This window comes from Balaenoptera acutorostrata, chromosome 2 (assembly GCF_949987535.1).
Source record: "Balaenoptera acutorostrata chromosome 2, mBalAcu1.1, whole genome shotgun sequence".
NCBI classification, from domain to species: domain Eukaryota; kingdom Metazoa; phylum Chordata; class Mammalia; order Artiodactyla; family Balaenopteridae; genus Balaenoptera; species Balaenoptera acutorostrata.
In genome coordinates, this window is record NC_080065.1 from 45,223,074 (window position 1) to 45,244,783 (window position 21,710).

Genomic DNA, 21,710 nt, shown 5'->3' on the forward strand with positions numbered 1-21,710 from the left:
CATAACTTACTATCACTGGCTTTTAAAGAATAAAACCAGCCATGATATCTGGTTGTAGGGGAGATGGTTAGTAACGGTGTTTATGTTTCCAATCCTTCCAAATCTCATCTGTCCTTGAGAGTCTGGTTCAAGTCTCTTCTTTATAAAGCCTTTTCTAAAACAGCCCAAATTCACCTCTTTCTTTTCTGAACAGCTATAAAAATTATAGTCAGTATCATACAATTTAGTCCTTCCTTGTAAACTGTATCATTTACCATTATACGTGCTGCTCCTGTTTCCTCCAACCAGATGGCAAGGAATTTTAGAAAGCATGGATCCTGTTAGGCTTCTTGTTATTTCCTAAAAGCTGAGCATGTTCCTGAGTGCATCAGCACTCAGTGTATTTGATCAGCACTTATTGAAAGAAAATATTATTGAGCAACTAAGTGGGGCTCATTTCAGGAGCCAGGTCTGGCTCTGGGTCTTCCCTTTACTGCAGGCGGAAGCTCGGCCTCAGTGTGGTCCAGCTGGACATGCGGAGGTAGGTCATGATGATGTCAATCACTCCTTGTTGACAGCCACGACCGGCAGGGGGACATACTGGTTAAGAACAGTCAGCAACCTAGGCTCAGATCTAATTTTGCTCACTTATTAGCTATGTGGCATTGGACAAGCTACTTTACTAATTTGTACTTTCCTTGTGTATAAAATGGGAATAAAAATAGTACCACCTCATAACATTTTTTTCAGGAATAAAATAAATTATGTAGAACCATATGTCCCACTTCACCAGTTAGTATGTAGGGAATGCAGTTCCACCCACAGCCTCTGAATGTGCCACTTGAGGGCCCACATGTCCAGATTAGGAAGGTTCATACTCCTATTCCTTCCCTGTGGACCCACTTCCAATGACCAGTCTGGAGATACAGAAGTGCCTACTTTGTCTCAAGGGCTAGCCCTGGATCTTCTCACCTTGCTGGGATTCCAGCCTTCAGATGACCTCAGCTGTAGCTATGCTGCTGCCAAAGCATGATGATGGCAACGCATTGCAGCCTGGGTGATCCAGAGCAGCTGTCCTCCCTTCTCAGTTAGGAGGGAGGCTGTTTCTGGTTTCCTGATGTTACAATTTTTTAATAAAACTTCCCCTCATTGCTGGAGTTTACTCTGGATCAAGGGGAATAATCAATCCATATATAACCCCCAATGGCTTATGGAGCTAAGAGAGGAGGATACCTCACCTAAAAGTTTCATCTGGTCTAAGGTAAAAAAAAGCCATGATTTCAGTTTCAATCAAGTCTTTGTGTAGCTGGAGCCTGGCCATAGGGGTTTGTGGCCTTGTTACTTGAAAGGATTAATGATAGGCCAGCCGCCATGTTCTTGGATTGGAAGAATCAATATTGTGAAAATGACTATACTACCCAAAGCAATCTACAGATTCAATGCAATCCCTATCAAATTACCAGTGGCATTTTTTACAGAACTAGAACAAAAAATCTTAAAATTTGTGTGGAGACACAAAAGACCTCGAATAGCCAAAGCAGTCTTGAGGGAAAAAAAACAGAGCTGTAGGAATCAGACTCCCTGACTTCAGACTATACTACAAAGCTACAGTAATCAAGACAATATGGTACTGGCACAAACACAGAAATATAGATCAATGGAACAGGATAGAAAGCCCAGAGATAAATCCACACACCTATGGTCAACTAATCATTGACAAAGGAGGCAAGGACATACAATGGAGAAAAGACAGTGTCTTCAATAAGTGGTGCTAGGAAAACTGGACAGCTACATGTAAAAGAATGAAATTAGAACACTCCCTAACCCCATACACAAAAATAAACTCAAAATGGATTACAGCCTAAATGTAAGACTGGACACTATAAAACTCTTAGAGGAAAACTTAGGAAGAACACTCTTTGATATAAATCACAGCAAGATTTTTTTTGATCCACCTCCTAGAGTAATGGAAATAAAAACAAAAATAAACAAATGAGACCTAATGAAGCTTCAAAGCTTTTGCAAAGCAAAGGAAACTACAAACGAGACAAAAAGCAACCCTCAGAATGGGAGAAAATATTTGTAAATGAATCAATGGACAAAGGATCAATCTCCAAAATATATAAACAGCTCATGCAGCTCAATATTAAAAAAGCAAACAACCCAATCAAAAAATGGCCAGAAGACCTAAATAGACATTTCTCCAAAGAAGACATACAGATGGCCAAGAAGCACATGAAAAGATGCTCAACATCACTAATTATTAGAAAAATGCAAATCAAAACTACAATGAGGTATCACCTCACACCAGTTAGAATGGGCATCATCAGAAAATCTATAGACAACAAATGCTGGAGAGGGTGTGGAGAAAAGGGAACCCTCTTGCACTGTTGGTGGGAATGTAAATTGATACAGCCACTACGAAGAACAGTATGGAGGTTTCTTAAAAAACTAAAAATAGAATTACCATATGACCCAGCAATCCCACTACTGGGCATATACCCAGAGAAAACTATAATTCAAAAAGACACATGCACCCCAACGTTCATTGCAGCTCTATTTACAATAGCCAGGTCATGGAAGCAACCTAAATGCCCATTGACAGATGAATGGATAAAGAAGATGTGGTACATGTATACAATGGAATATTACTCAGCCATAAAAAGGAAATTGAGTTATTTGTAGAGACGTGGATGGATCTAGAGACTGTCATACAGAGTGAAGTAAGTCAGAAAGAGAAAAACAAATATCGTATATTAATGCATATACATGGAACCTAGAAAAATGGTACAGATGAACCAGTCTGCAGGGCAGAAATAGAGACACAGATGTAGAGAACAAATGTATGGACACCAAGGGAGGAATGTGGCCGGGGCCGGGGTGGTGGTGTGATGAATTGGGAGATTGGGATTGACATATATACACTAATGTGTATAAAACAGATAACTAATAAGAACCTGCTGTATAAAAAATAAATAAAACAAAATTTTAAAAAATAATAATAATGGGCCAGCTTTTTGAGCACTGAGGGCCTATGGGGGCTGGTTTGGGAAACAGAAGTATCAACAGAAACAGCAAGAACAACAATAAAAAGCTGTCCCTAACTTTTTCACAGGTAGGGGAATCGTTACAGATTATATGGCACTTAGGAAAAACGTTTCTCTTCTTTAGAACTGGGAGGTGTGTGTGTGTGTTCCAGTAGCTAACCACCAGAAGCATGAGGGTGCCCAGCTTTTCCTCACACGAGTGAGTTGTTTTGGAAGGTGACCAAACCCCAAGTACTAAGACCCATCCCAGGCTGTGCTGTGGAAATGCCTCAGTGTTACTCGAGACCACATTTCCTGGGCCAGACAGGCCAGGCTGGAGGGCTGGCACATTTCTTTGACTATGTACCTGAAGCCTTTGTAAGAAGGTAAAACAGTAATATGATGATCTACATTTCCTGACGAACTTCCTGCTTTCTACTTGGCAGGACTGCCTGGGGAATTGGCCACCCAGGATCAGGCAGCAGAAAGGCTCAAAGGTTGTGCATCCTTTTGTGCTGGGTGGGTGAGGTGGGGTGGGAGCCAGAGGCCTGGTCCCACCCTCTTGGTCTTCTGTCACACTGGCCTCTGTGATCTTAAATAAAAGGGACATGGGGACTTCCCTGGTGGTGCAGTGGTTAAGAATCCGCCTGCCAATGCAGGGGACATGGGTTCGAGCCCTGGTCCAGGAAGATCCCACATGCCGTGGAACAACTAAGCCCGTGTGCCTAGAGCCCGTGCTCTGCAACAAGAGGAGCCACCGTAATAAGAAGCCCGTGCACTGCAGCAAAGAGTAGCCCCCGCTCGCCACAACTAGAGAAAGCCCGTGCGCAGCAACAAAGACCTAACGCAGCCAAAAATAAATAAATAAATAAATAATTTTTTTAAAAAAGGGACATGGGACTTCCCCTGATTTAAATGACCACTGTGAGTGATTTGCTGAGCCCAGCTTGTGAGGGATTGGTGGGAGAGTGTCCCTAGAGTGTGGGACAAATTATTTAGTAAGGATGTGACTGTAGCAGGAGCATAAACGAAGGTCTCATGACCTAGGACTCTGGAAATGGCCAAGTTTTGTGTCAGGCTGTAAGTTCTTTTACACTGTAATGTCCTTCAGCCACTCCCAAACCCTTCACTAGTAACTATCTACATCTACAGTCTGGCTGTGGGGAAATAAGGGACAGAGTTGGTCACGGGGTGTAGCTTGCCCATGTCACCCCTCTGTGAGGCCAGCAGCAAATCCAGGGAAAGCCAAGGCTGGAAAGAGCCTATGATATAGAAGCATAGTGCTGTGGTGCGTGAACAGACATATATGCATCTGGTGCAAATAGAGCGGAGGAAGGGACCCTTGCTGGGGAAAAAGGAGGGGACTTTGTAAGGTAATGGTTAACTATTTTGACTGCACAGCGCCTCTTCTAGTGGGGAAGCCTGTTCCAGGTGGTAGGGTTGAAGCCTCCCCCATCCAGACAAATGGTCCCCTTGGGTATCCACATGCTAGTGGAACAGCCAACCTACTCATCCAGTCAACCTCTACTCTCATAGTGAATTTTTAAAATCTGAGAACCCACTGCCTTACCCTGTCATCAAGTTTTGGTCTAGGCTATAGTAGTCCCTCCAATATTTTTAATAATTTTAAGTCTCAAAAAAAAAAAGAAGGGAATTGTTGGTTCTTATGTTAAAATTGGCATGTAAACAAGTGGTTAGGGAAGCAGTTAATAGTAATAACAAGCCTGGTCAAACCAAAGATACAATCTATTACTGTCTTGCCCTAAAAAAGAGAGTAGCTCTTATGAGAACAAAGGGCTGTTCTCCAAAATGTTTTTACCTCTGTAGACGGAAGACTGTTGATAACTTCTAAAAGACAAAAAACAAAACTAAAACAACAAAACTCTTACTGTGCTGTCTCTACACGGCACCTACTACATGCACCTGCACGCCGTGTGCCTTCTTTGTTGGTGCTGCCAGTGTTCCAACCTGTTTTATTGTGCCCTTCCTTGCTCCCAGAGTCTCCCGCTCTCTTTCAGTCCAGTTAGCGATGAATATTACTGTGGATAACATCACCACTTATTGAGAGAGAAGGAATACAGCTCCGTACTTTCCATTCATGTCAGAGCCAGAGGCTGCAAGTTTATCCCCTATACTCATTCTCTGGTTCTTGTGCACACTAATAAACCCCCCATTGTTATCCGGCACGTGGCCACCTAGGGGACAGTTTGCATGTCCCTGCTTCCCTTGCAGTTAGGCACGGCCATGTGACTTCGTTCTGGCCGATGCATTGGGAACAAATGTGATGAGTCCATCTGCCAGGATGTACCCTTAAAGGGAAGGAGGATGCCCTCCTTTGCCCCTTCCCCTTTCATGGTAGAGGGCCCCTTGGACTCTGTGTAAGAAGGCAATCTGCTAGGGATGCAAAGCAACAAAATCCAGGGAACCTGGGTTTCTGACACCAGCACCCAGGGTCCTACACTTCCCCTTGTTTCACAGCACACTGTCTCAGGGATTTCTTCACAGTATCCCTCGGCCAGAAAGAAAGGCTTAAAACTTCTATTTATTAAGTAGTTGTATCCAAATAATTCAATATGTACTTAGGTCCTAACAACATAGACACCACCTGAAAAACCAATACAAATAAAGATACTCTTATTTCATTCTTAAATAACTACCATCACTTACTAGTGAGATGCGCGCATCTGTGGGGCACCACACAACTTCTCAAACCTTGGATTCAGATTGGGCAGCGGTACCATCTTTTACTTGTATTTTATCAGAACAACCCATTACCACAGTCTGGGTGGCTTAAAACAACAGAGATTTATTCTCTTATAGTCCTGGAGGCCAGACGTTGGAAATAAGGAAAAAGTAGGGTTACGCTCCCTCCAGAGGCTTCTAGGGGAGATTCCATTCCTTGTCTCTTCCAGTGTCTGGTGGTTGCCTGGATCTGCGGTTGTATCACTCCGATCTCTGCCTCCATGGTCACATTTCCTCCTCCTCTTCTCTGTGCCTGTCTCTCCTCTGTGTGTCTTTTAGAAGGACACCTCTCATTGGACTTGGGACCAACTCCTGGTTGAAATTCAGTGACAGAGACTGGAACCGTTGGTCAACTTTATTCCTGTCTCATATTTGTTGGCAGCAGGTGGTACTAAAATCATGGAGAGTTTAACAGCACATCTCGTGAGGCAGTTTGAAGAAAGAGCAAAGAGAACTGGCCCATGTAGCAGGCAGCAAGGGACCATCAGGCTGGCCTCACTTGCATGAGGGGCTGGCACTGTCATCTCAGGCTTGCGGGGGCAGGTAGCAGGGTCCGGGGGAGGAGCCCATCCCCGGTGCAGGGCTTTGTCCTTGGTCCAAAGAGGGGCTTTTCTCAGCAGTATGCATTCCACCCAGCTTTGGTCAGGAGTCAAGAATTGTGCAAAGCAAGCACTGTCTCTGGATGCAGGGAGAAGAGATAAGACACAAGCAGACAGCCTCCAGAAAACTGAAGGCGAGGAGGGGTGAGAGAGAACCAGTGACTCGTCAGCGATTCAGAAGAAAGCAGTTAACGGCCATGTTCCTTTTTTTGTTTTTTTTTCCTCTTAAGTGAATGTTGTCAGCTTCAGTTTTGATTTCAGAAAGCAAGATAGATCCTTGGACTTCTCTCAAAGTGTTTTTGCTCCTCTGCATCTACCTCCCACCCCAACCAGGATGCATGTCAGAGCGATTAAGTTGAGAAGGTGACACTCCCCAGTGCGATGCTTCTATCTGTGGGCGCCCTCTTCCCCTCCTCCTTCCCAAAGCTTTTGGCTGCTAGACTGGCCTTGTGGTTGGAGTAGGTGGCAACCACTAGCTGGAAAGATCTCTGACCTCCCCCTCTGACCTCTGTCCCTTCTCTTTCCTGGGTCATGCCAATAGCACTGCTATTGGAGAAGGCCATTCCAGAATCTTGGTCTTCCCCTTTTAAAATGCAAATGCCTGTGAAAAAGAGGATACAATCATTTACCCAGTTTAAGACTTCTCTTAGGATGTAGCCCTACTTTAAAAAGAAACTGTGTAGCAACATGAATGAGTTTATTAGAGGCATCTCTGCCTGAGGGCCAGTGCTCTCTCTTTCCTCCACTATCTCTACCGAAAAGACTCTTCAGGAATTAAGAGAGCATTCCTGATGGAGATAAAGGGTCCTGGGACAGGCTGAAAGCAAGCAAGCAAACAAACAAAGGCCTTCACTTTGGAACTTTGTTCAGGGCTGGCCTGTTTGGCTAATTTGGTTGTTGTTTGCCCTCCTTAGGACAACAAGCAGGAAAGAGCTCTTCCCTGAACAGTGAGAGACAGTGGAGGCTGGATGATTAATACGTGAAGTCAAGTTCACATTCACTGCTCACTCTGTCCCATGGCAGTGGAGGCCGGCTCTAGGAGAGTGTTCCGGCTTAGGGGCCAGATGTCCTGGGTTCTAAGACCTTCTGCAGCCACCAACTGCCTGTTCTATGGTCACAGTCTACTTTCTATGTCTCACTTTTATCTGCAGTTGGGGCAGATAACACCTACTCTGTCCTCTGTACAGATTTTTATGGGACTGCAGCCATCAGAGTGAGGAGCTTCTGATAGGAATGGCTGTGCCGCTTCCCCTCCTATTCCTGCAGTGGTGACCTGAGCAGTGTGTACTTGGGTGTGAGTGAATAGCTGGAACCGGTGACTGGAAACAGCCCTAGATCAGACTCAGGTGAGTAGGTCAAAAAGGGGTGAACTATGGAAACTTCCTATTATCCATCCATCATCTCTGTATCTATGTGTGTGTGTATGTATGTATGTACACATGTATGTATGTATGTATTGGGTTGGCCAAAAAGTTCGTTCGGGTTTTTCCGCTCTTACAATGCTATGGAAAAACCGGAACGAACTTTTTGGCCAACCCAATATGGATGTCTCTCTCAATGCATTCATTTGACACATATGAACTGGGTACCCAGGATACCCCAGGCACTCTGAAGCCCTTTGTATCTCTCCTCTGGGTCTGAGTACTTGCTAGGCTCTAGCCAGTGAGAGAGCCTGAGGACAGTCTTTGATTTAGCCCTTCCTTTGGGACATCCTGGCAGGCATTTCTGTCCTTATAATTAGACCAGAACCTACATGTGGCCTGGGGGCAGGGAGCAGCCTGGCCTGACAGGAGAGTTCTGACCACCCTTCTGTCCTGTTCCTATTAGATAGCCTTTGCTCCGGGACACTTAGTAACCAGTAACTGACAGCAGCACCAGAAAGGGGAGGGGGTGTTTAGGACTGACAGGGGAGGAGAGATGGCAGATGAGTTCACCTGGGACCAACCTCCCACCTGGTTTCCACCTCTGCCTTCTGCTCCTCTTGACCTTGACCTTCTCACTCTGCTCACTTCCTTCCCACTCATCTGTCAGCTGAGACGTGGTCCACTTCCCTCTTCCCTCATCTGCGTGCTCCAGCAGGAGGTAATAAAGATGACACATGATTGGGAAAAAATGCACACTATTTTTTATTTTTTGGCTGCGCCACTGGCTTGCAGGATCTCAGTTCCCCAACCAGAGATCGAACCTGGGCCCTGGCAGTGAAAGCCCCCAAGCCCTAACCACTGGGCCACCAGGGAATTCCCTGCAAACTATTTTTTTTTTAAAACATCTTTATTGGAGTATAATTGCTTTACAATGGTGTGTTAGTTTCTGCTGTATAACAAAGTGAATCAGCTATATGTATACATATATTCCCAAATCTCCTCCCTCTTGCGTCTCCCTCCCATCCTCCCTATCCTACCCCTCTAGGTGGTCACAAAGCACGGAGCTGATCTCCCTGTGCTATGTGGCTGCTTCCCACTAGCTATCTATTTTACATTTGGTAGTGTGTATATGTCCATGCCACTCTCTCACTTTGTCCCAGCTTACCCTTCCCCCTCCCTGTGTCCTCAAGTCCACTCTCTATGCCTGCGTCTTTATTGCTGTCCTGCCCTTAGGTTCTTCAGAACCTTTTTTTTTTTTTTTTTAGATTCCATATATATGTGTTGGCATATGGTATTTGTTTTCTCTTTCTGACTTACTTCACTCTGTATGACAGACTCTAAGTCCATCCACATCACTACAAATAACTCGATTTCGTTTCTTTTTATGGCTGAGTAATATACCATTGTATATATGTGCCACATCTTCTTTATCCTTAAACTATTTTTTTAAAGAAAAAAGAGCACATTGGAAACTAGGGATTTGGAGACAGATTTTGGGTGTGGTTTTAACGCATGGCTAGAGTTTTATAAAACTCCCTATTCTCTAAGTGTTAGCCAAGTTTCTGAATCCAGCATTTCCTTTGGATAGACAATAATCTTACTCACCCTCCTCACACCCAAGACTTAGTGCTCCTCAAGTGAACAAAGCCCCCCAAGAATCACGGCCCCACTAGAATGGCCTTCACCTGAGGCAGAGCCCAGGCAGTGATAAAGCCTTAAGAAATTGTTTAATGTGGGGAGATGCAGAAATGGAGGGGTTGATTGAGGATCTATAATCGAAGGTTGACCTGAGGCTGCCTGTCTGGGAATCACGCAGGCAGCAGACTATGGAGGCAGGACCTGGGCGAAGGCCAGCGGCTCCGATACAGGGGGCAGGAGGGAGCTGGGAGGGCTGGTGGAGGCACTGGGAAAATAGCTGTAGTCTGGCAGCCTTTTGGAGCCTACTGCTGTTGGCATTCTAGGAGGTTTCTCTTATCCTCCTTTGTTTCGAAAACTGCTGGCTGAAACAAAGAGTGTTCCTAATGGTAAAGGAGGCTGACAGGATTTGGGGAGAAAATCCATGGAAATGGTTCCAGGTACCAGGGGCATTTTTACTTGGGTTTTGCCATCCCCATTTAGTGACCCATTATTATACATAAAGTGCAATATGCAGTGTGTGTGTAATTTATTATATATAATACAGAGTGGTAAAATATATTATTTACCTGTATATGGCATATATAATCAGAATTACCAGACTCAGAACTACTTGAAAGTCATTAAAATTTTTATTCCAAAGAACGTTACTTGAAATTTTAGGAAGTCTTGGGATATCAGAACTTGTATTTTATCTGAACCAAAGACTCAGCCGGCACGCCTCAATTCTCAGAGGCAGATGATGTAATTTAATGGATTTTTCAGTTGATCCTGCTTCCTTTAGCCCTGGCTCTGGCAAGTGCTAGAATCCAGAAATCAAAGGGAAAAGGATGAGAGAAAAAGCAAGGCAGAGGTGCCTAGGAGGCACTAGCATGTGGGCCTCAGTGGCCCTTTTCTTTTGCTCCCTAAAAAGCCAGGGAAAAGCCTTCCATTCTTCCTAATCCATAATCATCAGCCTGAATCTAGAGAACTCAACTGAGAAAACCAAACTGTAAGCAAATAATGGGGATTTATTGGTACTTCAGCTCTACAAGTATTTATTGGGTGTCTTCCATGTGTTAAGTGCTGAGGTTACACAGATGATGAGACCTAGCCCTGCCCTCAGGCAGTTTGCGATTGATTTAAGAGGAATGGAGTATAAAGGAGAAAGAACACTAACAATTGCTGAGGACCTACTTCATTCATTCACTTCACAAAAACTTCTGAGTGTCCGTTGTGTGCCAGAATTGTTTTAGGTGCTGGGGATGCAGGGAGGGAAAAGACAGATGTGGTCCCTGCTCTCATGAAGGTTTCATTCCAGTGGAGCAGACAAACAAATGCATTTTAAATATGCCAGGCTGACAGTATGGTGGTTTCTCAAAAAGTTAAACATAAAATTACCATGTGATCCAGCGATTTCACTTCTAGGTATAAACCCCCAAAGAATTAAAAGCAGAGATTTAAACAGATATATATGCACCCATCTTCATAGCAGCATTATTCACAATAGGCAAAAGGTGGAAACAACACAGTGTCTTTTGATGCATGAATGGATAAATGTGGTATACACATACAATGGAATATTATTCAGTCTTAAAAAGGAATGAAGTTCTGACACATGCTTCAACGTGGCTGAACCTTAAAAACATTATGCTAAGTGAAATAAGCCAAACACAAAAGAACAAATATTGTATGATCCCACTTTATATGAGGTGACCTAGAGTAGGCAAATTTGTAGAGACAGAGTGCATAATAGAGGTTACCAGGGGCAGGGGAGAGGGGTAATGGGGAGTTCCTGTTTAATGAGTACAGCAATTCTGCTTGGGAAGATGAAAAAATCTTGGAAATGGATAGTGGTGATCCTTGTGCAACACTGTGAATGTGCCTAATGCCACTGAATTGTATACTTAAAAATAGTTGAGGGCTTCTCTGGGGGTGCAGTGGTTAAGAATCCGCCTGCTAATGCAGGAGACACGGGTTAGAGCCCTGGTCTGGGAAGATACCACATGCTGTGGAGCAACTAAGCCCATGCACCACAACTACTGAGCCTGCGCTCTAGAGCCCGTGAGCCACAACTACTGAGCCCATGTGCCATAACTGCTGAAGCCCACATGCCTAGAGCCTGTGCTCTGCAGCAAGAGAAGCCACCGCCATGAGAAGCCCGCGCACCGCAACAAAGAGTAGCCCCCGCTCGCCACAACTAGAGAAAGCCCGAGTGCAGCAATGAAGTCCCTACGCAGCCAAAAATAAAATAAATAAAAATTTTTTAAAATGGTTGAAATGGTAAATTTTATATTATGTATATTTTACCACAATAAATAAACTAACAAACAAAGAAACAAAAAAATGCCATACTGATAACTTAAAGAGGGCAAGAGGGTGACTGGATATTGACTTTAGGTTGGGTGGCCAGAGATGGCCTTTCTGAGGAGGTGCCATCTAAGCTAAGATTTGAACATCAAGAATAAGAAGCAAGCACTGGGCAATCAGAAGGAAAAGCATACCTGGAAGATGGAAACAACCATCGTGTTTCTGAACTATTAGGCATGTACACACGTTCCTTCTGAGAGTTACTTGTGTACCTAAGTGGGAGGACAACAACGAAAATAGAGGTAGGTTTAAGAATACAGAGAAGGAGGAAATACATTCTGACTCAGAAATTTTGAGATGGATTTATGGAGGTAGCGTTTTACTTGGGACTTAAGCCATAGATAGAGATTCATGGGGAGAAAGGCTGAGGAAAGTGTTCTGGATGGGAGGAGAAGTATGAGCAAAGACTCAAAGTTGGAGTTTAGACAATTTTTTAAAAAGATTTCATTTGAAGGTCTTAGAAAAATGTAGCTGAGCTTTTCACAGCGAACCAATGATGTATGTATGTATGAGTCATATATCAATCATCATCCAAGAAGTCAATTTTGTGCATGTGTGTGTGTGTGATTTTGGCTTGTCACACGGCTTGCGAGATCTTAGTTCCCAGGCCCTCAGCAGTGAGAGCGCTGAGCTGTAACCACTAGACACCTTGGTGTTTGTTTATTTTTTTTAAATAAATTTATTTATTTATTTTTGGCTGCATTGGGTCTTTGTTGCTGCGCGTGAGCTTTCTTTAGTTGCGGCAAGTGGGGGCTGCCCTTTGTGTGGTGCGCGGGCTTCTCATTGCGATGACTTCTCCTGTTGCAGAGCACAGGCTCTAGACGTGCGGGCTTCAGTAGTCGTGGCACACTGGCTCAGTAGTTGTGGCTCGCGGGCTTTGTTGCTCCGCGGCATGTGGGATCTTCCCAGACCAGGGCTCAAACCCGTGTCCCCTGCATTGGCAGGCGGATTCTTTACCACTCCACCACCAGGGAAGTCCGTAGTCACTATTTTTCATTTTAGTCATTCTGATAGTTGTGTGGTGATATCACACAACCTCTATGATGGTATTAATTTTCAAAAAAGACAGAAAGAGCCACAAATCTGTTCTGTCTGTCCCAAGCTGCAAAAGAATCAAGCTCAAGACGCTTGACTGTGGATTGTTACAATGCTGGGGGTGAAGCAGCGTCTCTGGAGCAGCCCATCACGAAATGTGGATTCTAAGCTTTGATTATCAGAGACAGTTATCACCAGGAGCCACTATGAACAAGGAGTCTCCTTGTACTTATTCTTTAGTCACTACTTAATATTGTGATTATTACTATTATTGTCAGTAATGAGACATTTCTAATAAGGACAGTCCAGGTTACTGTCTTGGTGGAAGAGCAATTGATGGGAGGATTCTTTTCTAATTTCTCCTCTTGGAAGCTGGGATTTTAAACTTGGGCCTTATTGGCAAGTGCCCTGGGGTTTATGTTTGTCATAAATACCAGAAAACAAAACAATGTCCTCTTAATTTCAAGGGTGCAAGGAGTGGTGAAGCACGTTTCTGTTTTTCCCAGAGCCCTGTGCCATGGTCCCTCTTCCTTCTCCTATCTCTGAACACTGGCTGTGACAAAGGCTGTCTTTGTTACAGTTTTCACCAGGGCAAGCACTGCCTCTGGGGAAGGTGATGGAAGCAATCTGTCATCATTTTGCTCAGTCAGTGACATTCCACACACCAGCGTTACTCGGGCCCCAGCCACTGGTTTCCCTACCCGAGGGCTCCTAATTCAGGCCTAGAGTCAGAGAATCTTGCTCTTCCCCTCATCATCTCACCCCACAACAAAACTTCCATTATGGGAGGAACATTCCTGGCCTTGACAACTAACTAGTTAATGGGGAAAGGTGCCTGTAATGTGGCAACGGTTATAATGACTAGAGCTTGGGATGGGGGTTGACCAGATGCCTTCAAGGGCAGGTGGGTAACTGTGTGATGCAGGGCTGTACCAGAATTGGGAGGGCTGAGGAGAGCCAATGGCAAATTGAGGAGCAGCAAAAGCCCCAAGAATTTAAATTTGATTCAAAATGCTGGTGGTTGCAGCTTGCTGCCCTGGATTAAAGTGTTAATCTCTTTAAGGAAAGCAGAAAATTGGCTCTTTAAAAGCCTGCTCAGAATCAGATCAGTAAGAGAAAAGGACATAGCCCTGTTTCAATAATCCAAGTTTGTTTTTTTGAGGGGAGAGGCTGTAAGCGATGATGAGACTGTGGGTGGGGGAAATTTCTGGCCTTCTTTTGAAAGTCCTGTTAGGGCTAATGAGGTGTCCTTAGAAAAAGAGATGCTCCTCCTGCAGGAAAAATTGCCAAGGGCATTGAGGTTAAACTTTGTTAAGATAGTGGAAGGCAGCCCTGCCAGCCCACTGGCCATCATGATTCTCAAAGCTTAGAGCTGTTATATATATGAATAGACACAAAAACAGGAAGGAAAAAGAGCTTGAGAGCTGGTATCTGTGATCTTCTTGTTGAATCTGGGACTAGAAATAGAAAATAGTTCTTGTTGTTTTCTCTGGAAGCAACAAGAGAGCCTCACCCTGATAAGACCAATAGACAGATAAGAGAGGTTTATGGAATTTAGTAGGGTCGGGAGCCTTAGGACTAAACTTCTAGGTTTTAAAGGGTTTAGAGTAAGATTTATGGCACAAGGTCAGTGAATGTTAATCTCCAGTTATAGTGAGATAAAATACTACTTGTATAACATAGATCTTATTCCTTCTAAGAATTCATAAACAAGGAAAAATAATGATAAAGATTTAAAAGACATAGACACTAAAAATAAAATTAGTTGAGCATCTCCCCTCTACCAGCCTCTGTCTTGATCTTCATAACAATCCTTAGAAGTTGGTATAATTACCCCCATTTTACAGATGAGGACACTGAGGGTCAGAGAGATAAAGAAACTTGTTCAAGTCACCCTTTCAACCAACCAGTAAATGACTCTAGGGACCCTGGTCTTTCTACTTGGATTTTTATGGAAAAAACCAGTATGGATGGAGTAGATATTCAGGGCTCTGGGACTTCGGTTAGAAAGGCTTGGGAAGAAGCCTGACCCATGTTGGATCTATGCTGGTCTCAACAAACCAGGTTGATTCTATGTTCTGAACCAAAGGTGGAGTAGGTAAGGGAACTTCCCCTGCAGTCCAGTGGTTAAGACTCTGCCTTCCAATGCAGGGGGTGTGGGTTCTATCCCTGGTCGGGGAACTAAGATCCCACATGCCGTGCGGTGCAGCCAAAAATTTAAAAAAACAACAAAAAAACAAAACAAAGTTGGAGTAGATAAGAGATTGCTGTCTCACTTCTGGCTGCCCACTAGGTAAAGAGCAAACCCTGGAGCAGGATCTAGAAGGTTCTTTGTTGTCTAGTTCCTGGCTACAGTTCTAACCCATCTTCCCCATCAGGTGCCCAATGTGAGGTGTGTAAGTTCTCAAGACTCTGTGCTAGGCCTGCGCTGTTTCCCTTTGCTGGGTGTACCCTGAATCTGCCTGATTGATACATTCCTACCCATTTAAACAAACTCAGCTTCAGCCATCTCTGCTGTGAGGATATTCTGTCCTTACCCCCTCACTTCCCATCTGCCAGATAGAATTAGTCACTCTCTTGTTTGTGTCCTCAGAGCTCCGTTACATACTTCTCCCAGAGGCACTGTTGCTTTGTACCACAATGTGTGTGTGAGTCTGACGCAGTCTTAAGAGATCTGTTATTAAATACTTCTGAATATACAGTGCTGTCTTATGTGTGTGCCACCTAGTTTAGGTTCTAACCAAATGTTTCTGGACTCTAACCAAGAATGTATAATCCAGAGGCAAAGAACTTCTGTTATTCACATCTCCATCAATATGGGTACTTTGCCAATTAGCATAGTTTGTGTCAGAATTTTTTTTTATTGGTGAAATTGGTGGCATTTGATTAACATGATGAAAGTTAGAAATGGGATCTCCTTGATGAATATAAAGATATTCAAGATAAGTGCATAAGTTAAAATAGTTTAGAAACCTTCCACTCTTGCATGAATAGGATATACACATTCAGCTAGAATTATAACCTGTACCCTTAGAATGATGCCTGAGGTAAGACTTTACTTGGTTTTGGGTCCAGCCATGAACTTTGGAGGATTCTAGTTGCCCCATGCTGGCTATACTGGTGACAGGATCCTGCCTCTGGAATACTGGCAATTGTTTTGAGAGAAACTTGCATGCGAGGTTGTATAAACTTCTTATTAATAAGTGTCTGTAGGTGCAGCAGAATTTTGCCGGTGGCTTGCTTTGATCATAATCAGGTAACAGTTGTAGAGGAGAGTAGCTGACCCTTGATTTAACAATTCCTGGATGGCTCCCATTTTAGCACCAGTAATCCTGCTCAGGTCAGTTTGCAAGACCCACTCACTGGAGTGTGAATTTCTCAAGGGCAGAAACTAACCTAATTTATGAAAGTATCTGTGAAATGTTTGAAAGTGAAAGGCATCTGGGAGATGGAGTTTAGATGTCAAAATATGAGCATTTCAGGGAAAAACGGCAGAGCGTAGCGGAACTGATAAAATGCAGGACCCACGATTGCCGTGCTTAAAGGGCAGCTCTCTCCCCAGTGCCTGGTTCTGAATTGCACACCCAGTGACTGAGGACCCAAGCAGCCTCCATAGGATACATCTTACAAACTGACTACGAAGATCCATAAAGATCAGATTCTTTGAACTAAGGAAATGACTGGGGACTCTTGAAGCAGGGCTCCCTGCTCAGAATCACCTGGGGCGCTTGTTTCAAATGCAAATTCCTCATCACTTTCCAGACCTCCTGAATTGGCACCTGTTCCTGTGGGTCCCAGGTGTCTCAAGTTTTCTAGAGGTTCTTATATATTTAATAGCAATGAACTTAATTCAGGGGGAATAAAGAAGCACTACTACATTACAGAGTCACAGTGATTGTAGAAATGCATCTCGATTCAGAAACATTAAAATGTGGGTGAAATGTGCATCATGGAATAAAAGCAAAACAGTATCACATTTTCCTAGATAACACATTTGTATTTTAACCAGGCCCTCACTGCCTAAATGAAGATGAGGTAAACGTGAGGCTTCTTTATCTGTCCTGGAGCAAGCCAACGGGAAATATTTGGGGGCTGGGAAGTCTCTCCAGGGCCCTTCCAATCACATTAAGCTGGCTGTATCTTTGAGTAGCAGACTCCCTTTGCCCTGCACCCCAAGTCCTTAGACAAGAAGGAGCTCTCTTCATTTCGAGATTTAAATATTGAGGCATAGAATGAGAGTAAACAACCCTGCCAAAACCCCCTTCTAAGAAAGTCAGTGGTCAGGCAAAACACACGAGCAGTGTTCTGACTCTTGATGAGGCCACAAGGCCTCTCCTTCCTGTAGGCTCTAGCATGAAGCCTTTCAACAGGTGAATTCCTGACCTAAAGGTTTCCTTTCCTTTCCTTTAAAATTCATAAAGCACAACAGACAGACAGAACAGAGCACTGAGTGCAAATAAATCTCTCCACCAGCAGTTCTGACAGCTCCTGTTTAGTTCCTCAGGGAAATCACAAGGGAAAATATCACAAGGGAAAATACAGTATTCTTCAGAAAATATTTCTTTAAAAAGCAGGGGAGGAATGGTGTACTTCCCCTTCACAAGCAAGACTTTTCGAAATTTCCAGTATTTTACTTCTCTGGTCAGTCAGTGGCATCTGTTGAGGATGTCCTGTGTGCAGAGGACCAAAATAGATTGTGGGGAGGGTGAGGTGGAGGTGCCCAAGAAATAGAAAATAGCATTTCAGCCTCAAGAAACAGAAGTTCTAGCTTAGGAGACAAAAATACCCCACAAACAAGATGATTATATCTCTGAGTGAATTCTGGAAAGCATTTGTTCGTATCTCTGTGTATTAATCTGCCAATAGCCGTGCCCCACAGTTGGGTAAAGTCAGCCATGGAGGAAATGCTGGAGGTGAGGTCTAAATCAGGGGGAGGGGAGGATCACGGTGGGAACAGCATTCCAGGTGAAGTATTACAGATTCCGGTGACGGTACATGGTGGGAGGAGTAAGCGGGTCAAAGAGCAGCAGGCAGCAGCAGAATTCCAGGTGGCGTGGATCACGCTCTCAGCGATCGCTTAGACCTGGTGCCTTCCCATCCTTTGCCACTCACAAGTTGGGTCATATTGAAGGGATCACCTTCCTAAGTTTGTCTCCTTGGTTATAAAAATGGGATGATTAGATGTGCCTCATAGGGTTGGTTGCTTTGAGAAGGAAAATAATGTGCAATGCCTCGTAGATAGTAGGCATTAAACAAATGGGCAATTTGCCTTTGAAGTACAGAATGATTAAATGTGAAGCTGGTGAAATGAGAGAAGGAGTTGAGGTCACTGGCAAAAGGAAAGGGAACCCCAGGAATCCCAAATTTTTAAACTCTGTAGTGCTTCCCCAGGAGATTAAATCCTCACCACTGTAGAGAAGCCTTTTTTACTTTTCAGATATTAAACTCTGAAAAAACAAAAATAAAAGCATGACACATTGCTGACCATGTCACAGATGGAAATCCTGAGCAGTCAAAATTATGGACAGCTTTTTCGCAACGGGTTTGCCGCCAGGACACAGGTGTCGTGAAAACCACCGCTAAACCTAAGCAAAAATGGGAAAGGAGAAGACCCACATCAACATCATTGTCATTGGACACGTAGATTCGGGGAAGTCCACCACTACTGGCCATCTGATCTACAAATGTGGTGGGATCACCAAGAGAACCATTGAAAAGTTCGAGAAGGAGGCTGCCGAGATGGGGAAGGGCTCCTTCAAGTATGCCTGGGTCTTGGACAAACTGACAGCTGAACGCGAGCGTGGTATCACCACTGATCTCTCCCTATGGAAATTCGAGACCAGCAAGTACTATGTGACCATCATTGATGCCCCAGGACACAGAGACTTCATCAAAAACATGATTACAGGCACATGCCAGGCTGACTGTGCTGTCCTGATTGTTGCTGCTGTTGGTGGTGAATCTGAAGCAGGTATTTCCAAGAATGGGCAGACCCATGAGCATGCCCTTCTGGCCTACACTCTGGGTGTGAAACAACTAATTGTTGGAGTTAACAAAATGGATTCCACCGAGCCACCCTACAGCCAGAAGAGATACGAGGATATTGTAAAGGAAGTCAGCACCTACATTAAGAAAATTGGCTACAACCTCGACACAGTAGCATTTGTGCCAACTTCTGGCTGGAATGGTGACAACATGCTGGAGCCAAGTGCTAACATGCCGTGGTTCAAGGGATGGAAAGTCACCTGTAAAGATGGCAGTGCCAGTGGAACCACATTGCTTGAAGCTCTGGATTGCATCCTGCCACCAACTCGCCCAACTGACAAGCCCTTGCGTTTGGCCCTCCAGGACGTCTACAAAATTGGTGGTATTGGCACTGTCCCTGTGGGTCGAGTGGAGACTGGTGTTCTCAAACCTGGCATGGTGGTCACCTTTGCTCCAGTCAACATGACAACTGAAGTGAAGTCTGTTGAAATGCACCATGAAGCTTTGAGTGAAGCCCTTCCTGGGGACAATGTGGGCTTCAATGTCAAGAACGTGTCTGTCAAAGATGTTCGTCGTGGCAATGTGGCTGGTGACAGCAAAAATGACCCACCGATGGAAGCAGCTGGCTTCACAGCTCAGGTGATTATCTTGAACCATCCAGGCCAAATCAGTGCTGGCTATGCACCTGTACTGGATTCTCACACAGCTCACATTGCCTGCAAGTTTGCTGAGCTGAAGGAGAAGATTGATCGTCGTTCTGGGAAAAAGCTGGAAGATGGCCCCAAATTCTTGGAATCTGGTGATGTTGCCATCGTTGATATGGTTCCTGGCAAACCCATGTGTGTTGAGAGCTTCTCTGACTATCCTCCTCTGGGCCGCTTTGCTGTTCGTGACATGAGACAGACGGTTGCTGTGGGTGTCATCAAAGCAGTGGACAAGAAGGCAGCTGGAGCTGGCAAGGTCACCAAGTCTGCCCAGAAAGCTCAGAAGGCTAAATGAATATTATCCCCAATACCTGCCACCCCAGTCTTAATCAGTGGTGGAAGAACGGTCTCAGAACTGTTTGTCTCAATTGGCCATTTAAGTTTAATAGCAAAAGACTGGTTAATGATAACAATGCATTGTAAAACCTTCAGAAGGAAAGGAGAATGTGTTGTGGACCATTTGTTTTGTGTGTGGCAGTTTTAAGTTATTAGTTTTTAAAATCAGTACCTTTTACTTTTTACAACTTGACCAAAAATCTGTCACAGAATTTGAGACCCATTAAAAAAGTTTAATGAGAAGCCTGTGTTTTCTTTTGGTCAACACTGTAACTTCCTATAGTACTTACTACTTAGGTAAGAGTTGCCCATAATCTATTTCTGGTATTAAGTCTGCTGAAACAAAAGAATTTTATATTTCTGGGTTGAAGCTTCAGGTTTCTTACCCTTATGTAAGGAGAATTCACCTGTTTAAGTACATCATAGAAAAGCGTTGGTACAACACTTCACAGGTTAGGACAGATAAGCAAAGTAACTGTTATGTAAGCTAGTTTGTAAGGTCAAATTCTATAATATGAAAGCTCATGTTGCATATAATATTTTGTATGGTTACATAAGTATTGAGTAAATGAGTTACGTCAAATTTTAGTTTCCCAGTTATGGGAAAGTGCATTCACATTTACAATATTCAAGTAATTAACCTAAAATGTGAAGCCTAAATAGTATTGAGCACTGCCCTGCTAGAGTTATTGTATCCAGATTCTAGGAAAAATAAAAGATGCTGGAAGCTAAAAAAAAAAAAAAAAATTAATGAAGAGAGATGGGTTCCAATTAATGAGCTGACCTCAATACTGTGGCCACAGATTCTAAGATATAAGTATAATTAGAAAACAAAGGTGAAAAAGACACCCCAAAGCAATTTAAATGCCTACATTATTATTTAAGCAAGTGACTTCTGATGACAGATGGCACATTTAAAAAATTTTCTCATCTGACATGAACTTTATGTGTTAGGGCCCAGTGTACTGTGGACACTATCTGTGATCCTTTTCTGGGTGGAGGGGAAAAGAAGGTTTTGTCCTTCAGTTTTTCCACCCCTGTTTTATAGAGAGCTCTATCAGTCTGAGAAGCAGATGTCACACTCAAATTAGGATGATTTGGAAAGGGTTTATGTGCAGAAGTGTGGTCATAGAAGAAGCAGAAGAGATAGTACAGTGTCCCAGGGCTGCTACCAGCAGAGCTGTTTCCATCCTAAGCCTGTGGCTTTGAGGGGAGGAGAGAGTCATGTAGGAGCAAACTGCCTTGAGAGAAGATGTAATCTTTGGTAGAGGGGCACAGTCAGCCTAAGGTGACCTTGCAGGAAAAGAGTTAGGGGAATAAATATTGAAGGGTAGCAGAATATGCCTCTTTGGCATAAGGATTATTTTGAGCTGATTATTTTGAGAAACAGCAGGCACAGAAGAAGTAGAAGTTACCCTTTTGTGAGGAACATTTGCATTTATAAAGGAACTCTCCACTGTAAGGGCATCTCCCTCTCTGTATTAGGAAGAGAAGGATGACTGAATCACAAGAGAACCTTATGGATGGAGAAGGTATCTGCTTAAATCTGTATAACAAACTATTTCCTGTTGACCTTGCTTTTCCAGATAACTTCCCAGAACTGGCCTCCTCCCACATCTTTCTTTCTTTTGTCTTTAGATGAAGATGGAATCTAAGCTGGAGTTCTAAGCCACCTTGGAGAGTTACGCCTTTTTCACTGGGTATCTCCCACATATACATGATGTATACAAGTCAATAAATTTCTATTTGTTTCTTCCGTTGTTAATCTGTCTTTTATTACAGGGGTCTCAGCCAAGAACTCAGAAGGGTAGAGAAAGTTAAAGCTTCAACATATGAACTTTGTGGTGGGGTGGGGGGCATAATTCAATCCATACCAGTTGGCAATATGCTTTATACCAACTTTAAAAATATATTTATTTATTTATTTGGCTGCACTGGGTCTTAATCATGGCAAGC

At 43.7% G+C, this 21,710-nt stretch overlaps 2 protein-coding genes across 2 annotated transcripts in view; both read left to right on the forward strand.

Moving 5' to 3' along the window:
- The window catches only part of SNX18 (sorting nexin 18), a 77,261-nt gene extending 55,751 nt beyond the window's left edge, over positions 1–21,510 (forward strand). The window contains exon 2 of the mRNA XM_057541617.1: positions 21,393–21,510. Coding sequence (XP_057397600.1) covers positions 21,393–21,409 — 17 coding nt within the window. The 3' untranslated portion in view covers positions 21,410–21,510. The remainder of the gene's footprint in view (positions 1–21,392) is intronic.
- Positions 18,272–19,934, forward strand: LOC114235681 (elongation factor 1-alpha 1-like). The gene has a single exon (XM_057541618.1). The coding sequence runs from the start codon at positions 18,325–18,327 to the stop codon at positions 19,711–19,713; it is 1,389 nt and encodes a 462-aa protein (XP_057397601.1). The 5' UTR covers positions 18,272–18,324; the 3' UTR covers positions 19,714–19,934.
- Positions 21,511–21,710: the final 200 nt, after the last annotated feature.

Bases quoted from the DNA above. Each gene is read 5' to 3' on its own strand.
- LOC114235681 (XM_057541618.1), top strand. From the start codon at position 18,325: ATGGGAAAGGAGAAGACCCACATCAACATCATTGTCATTGGACACGTA.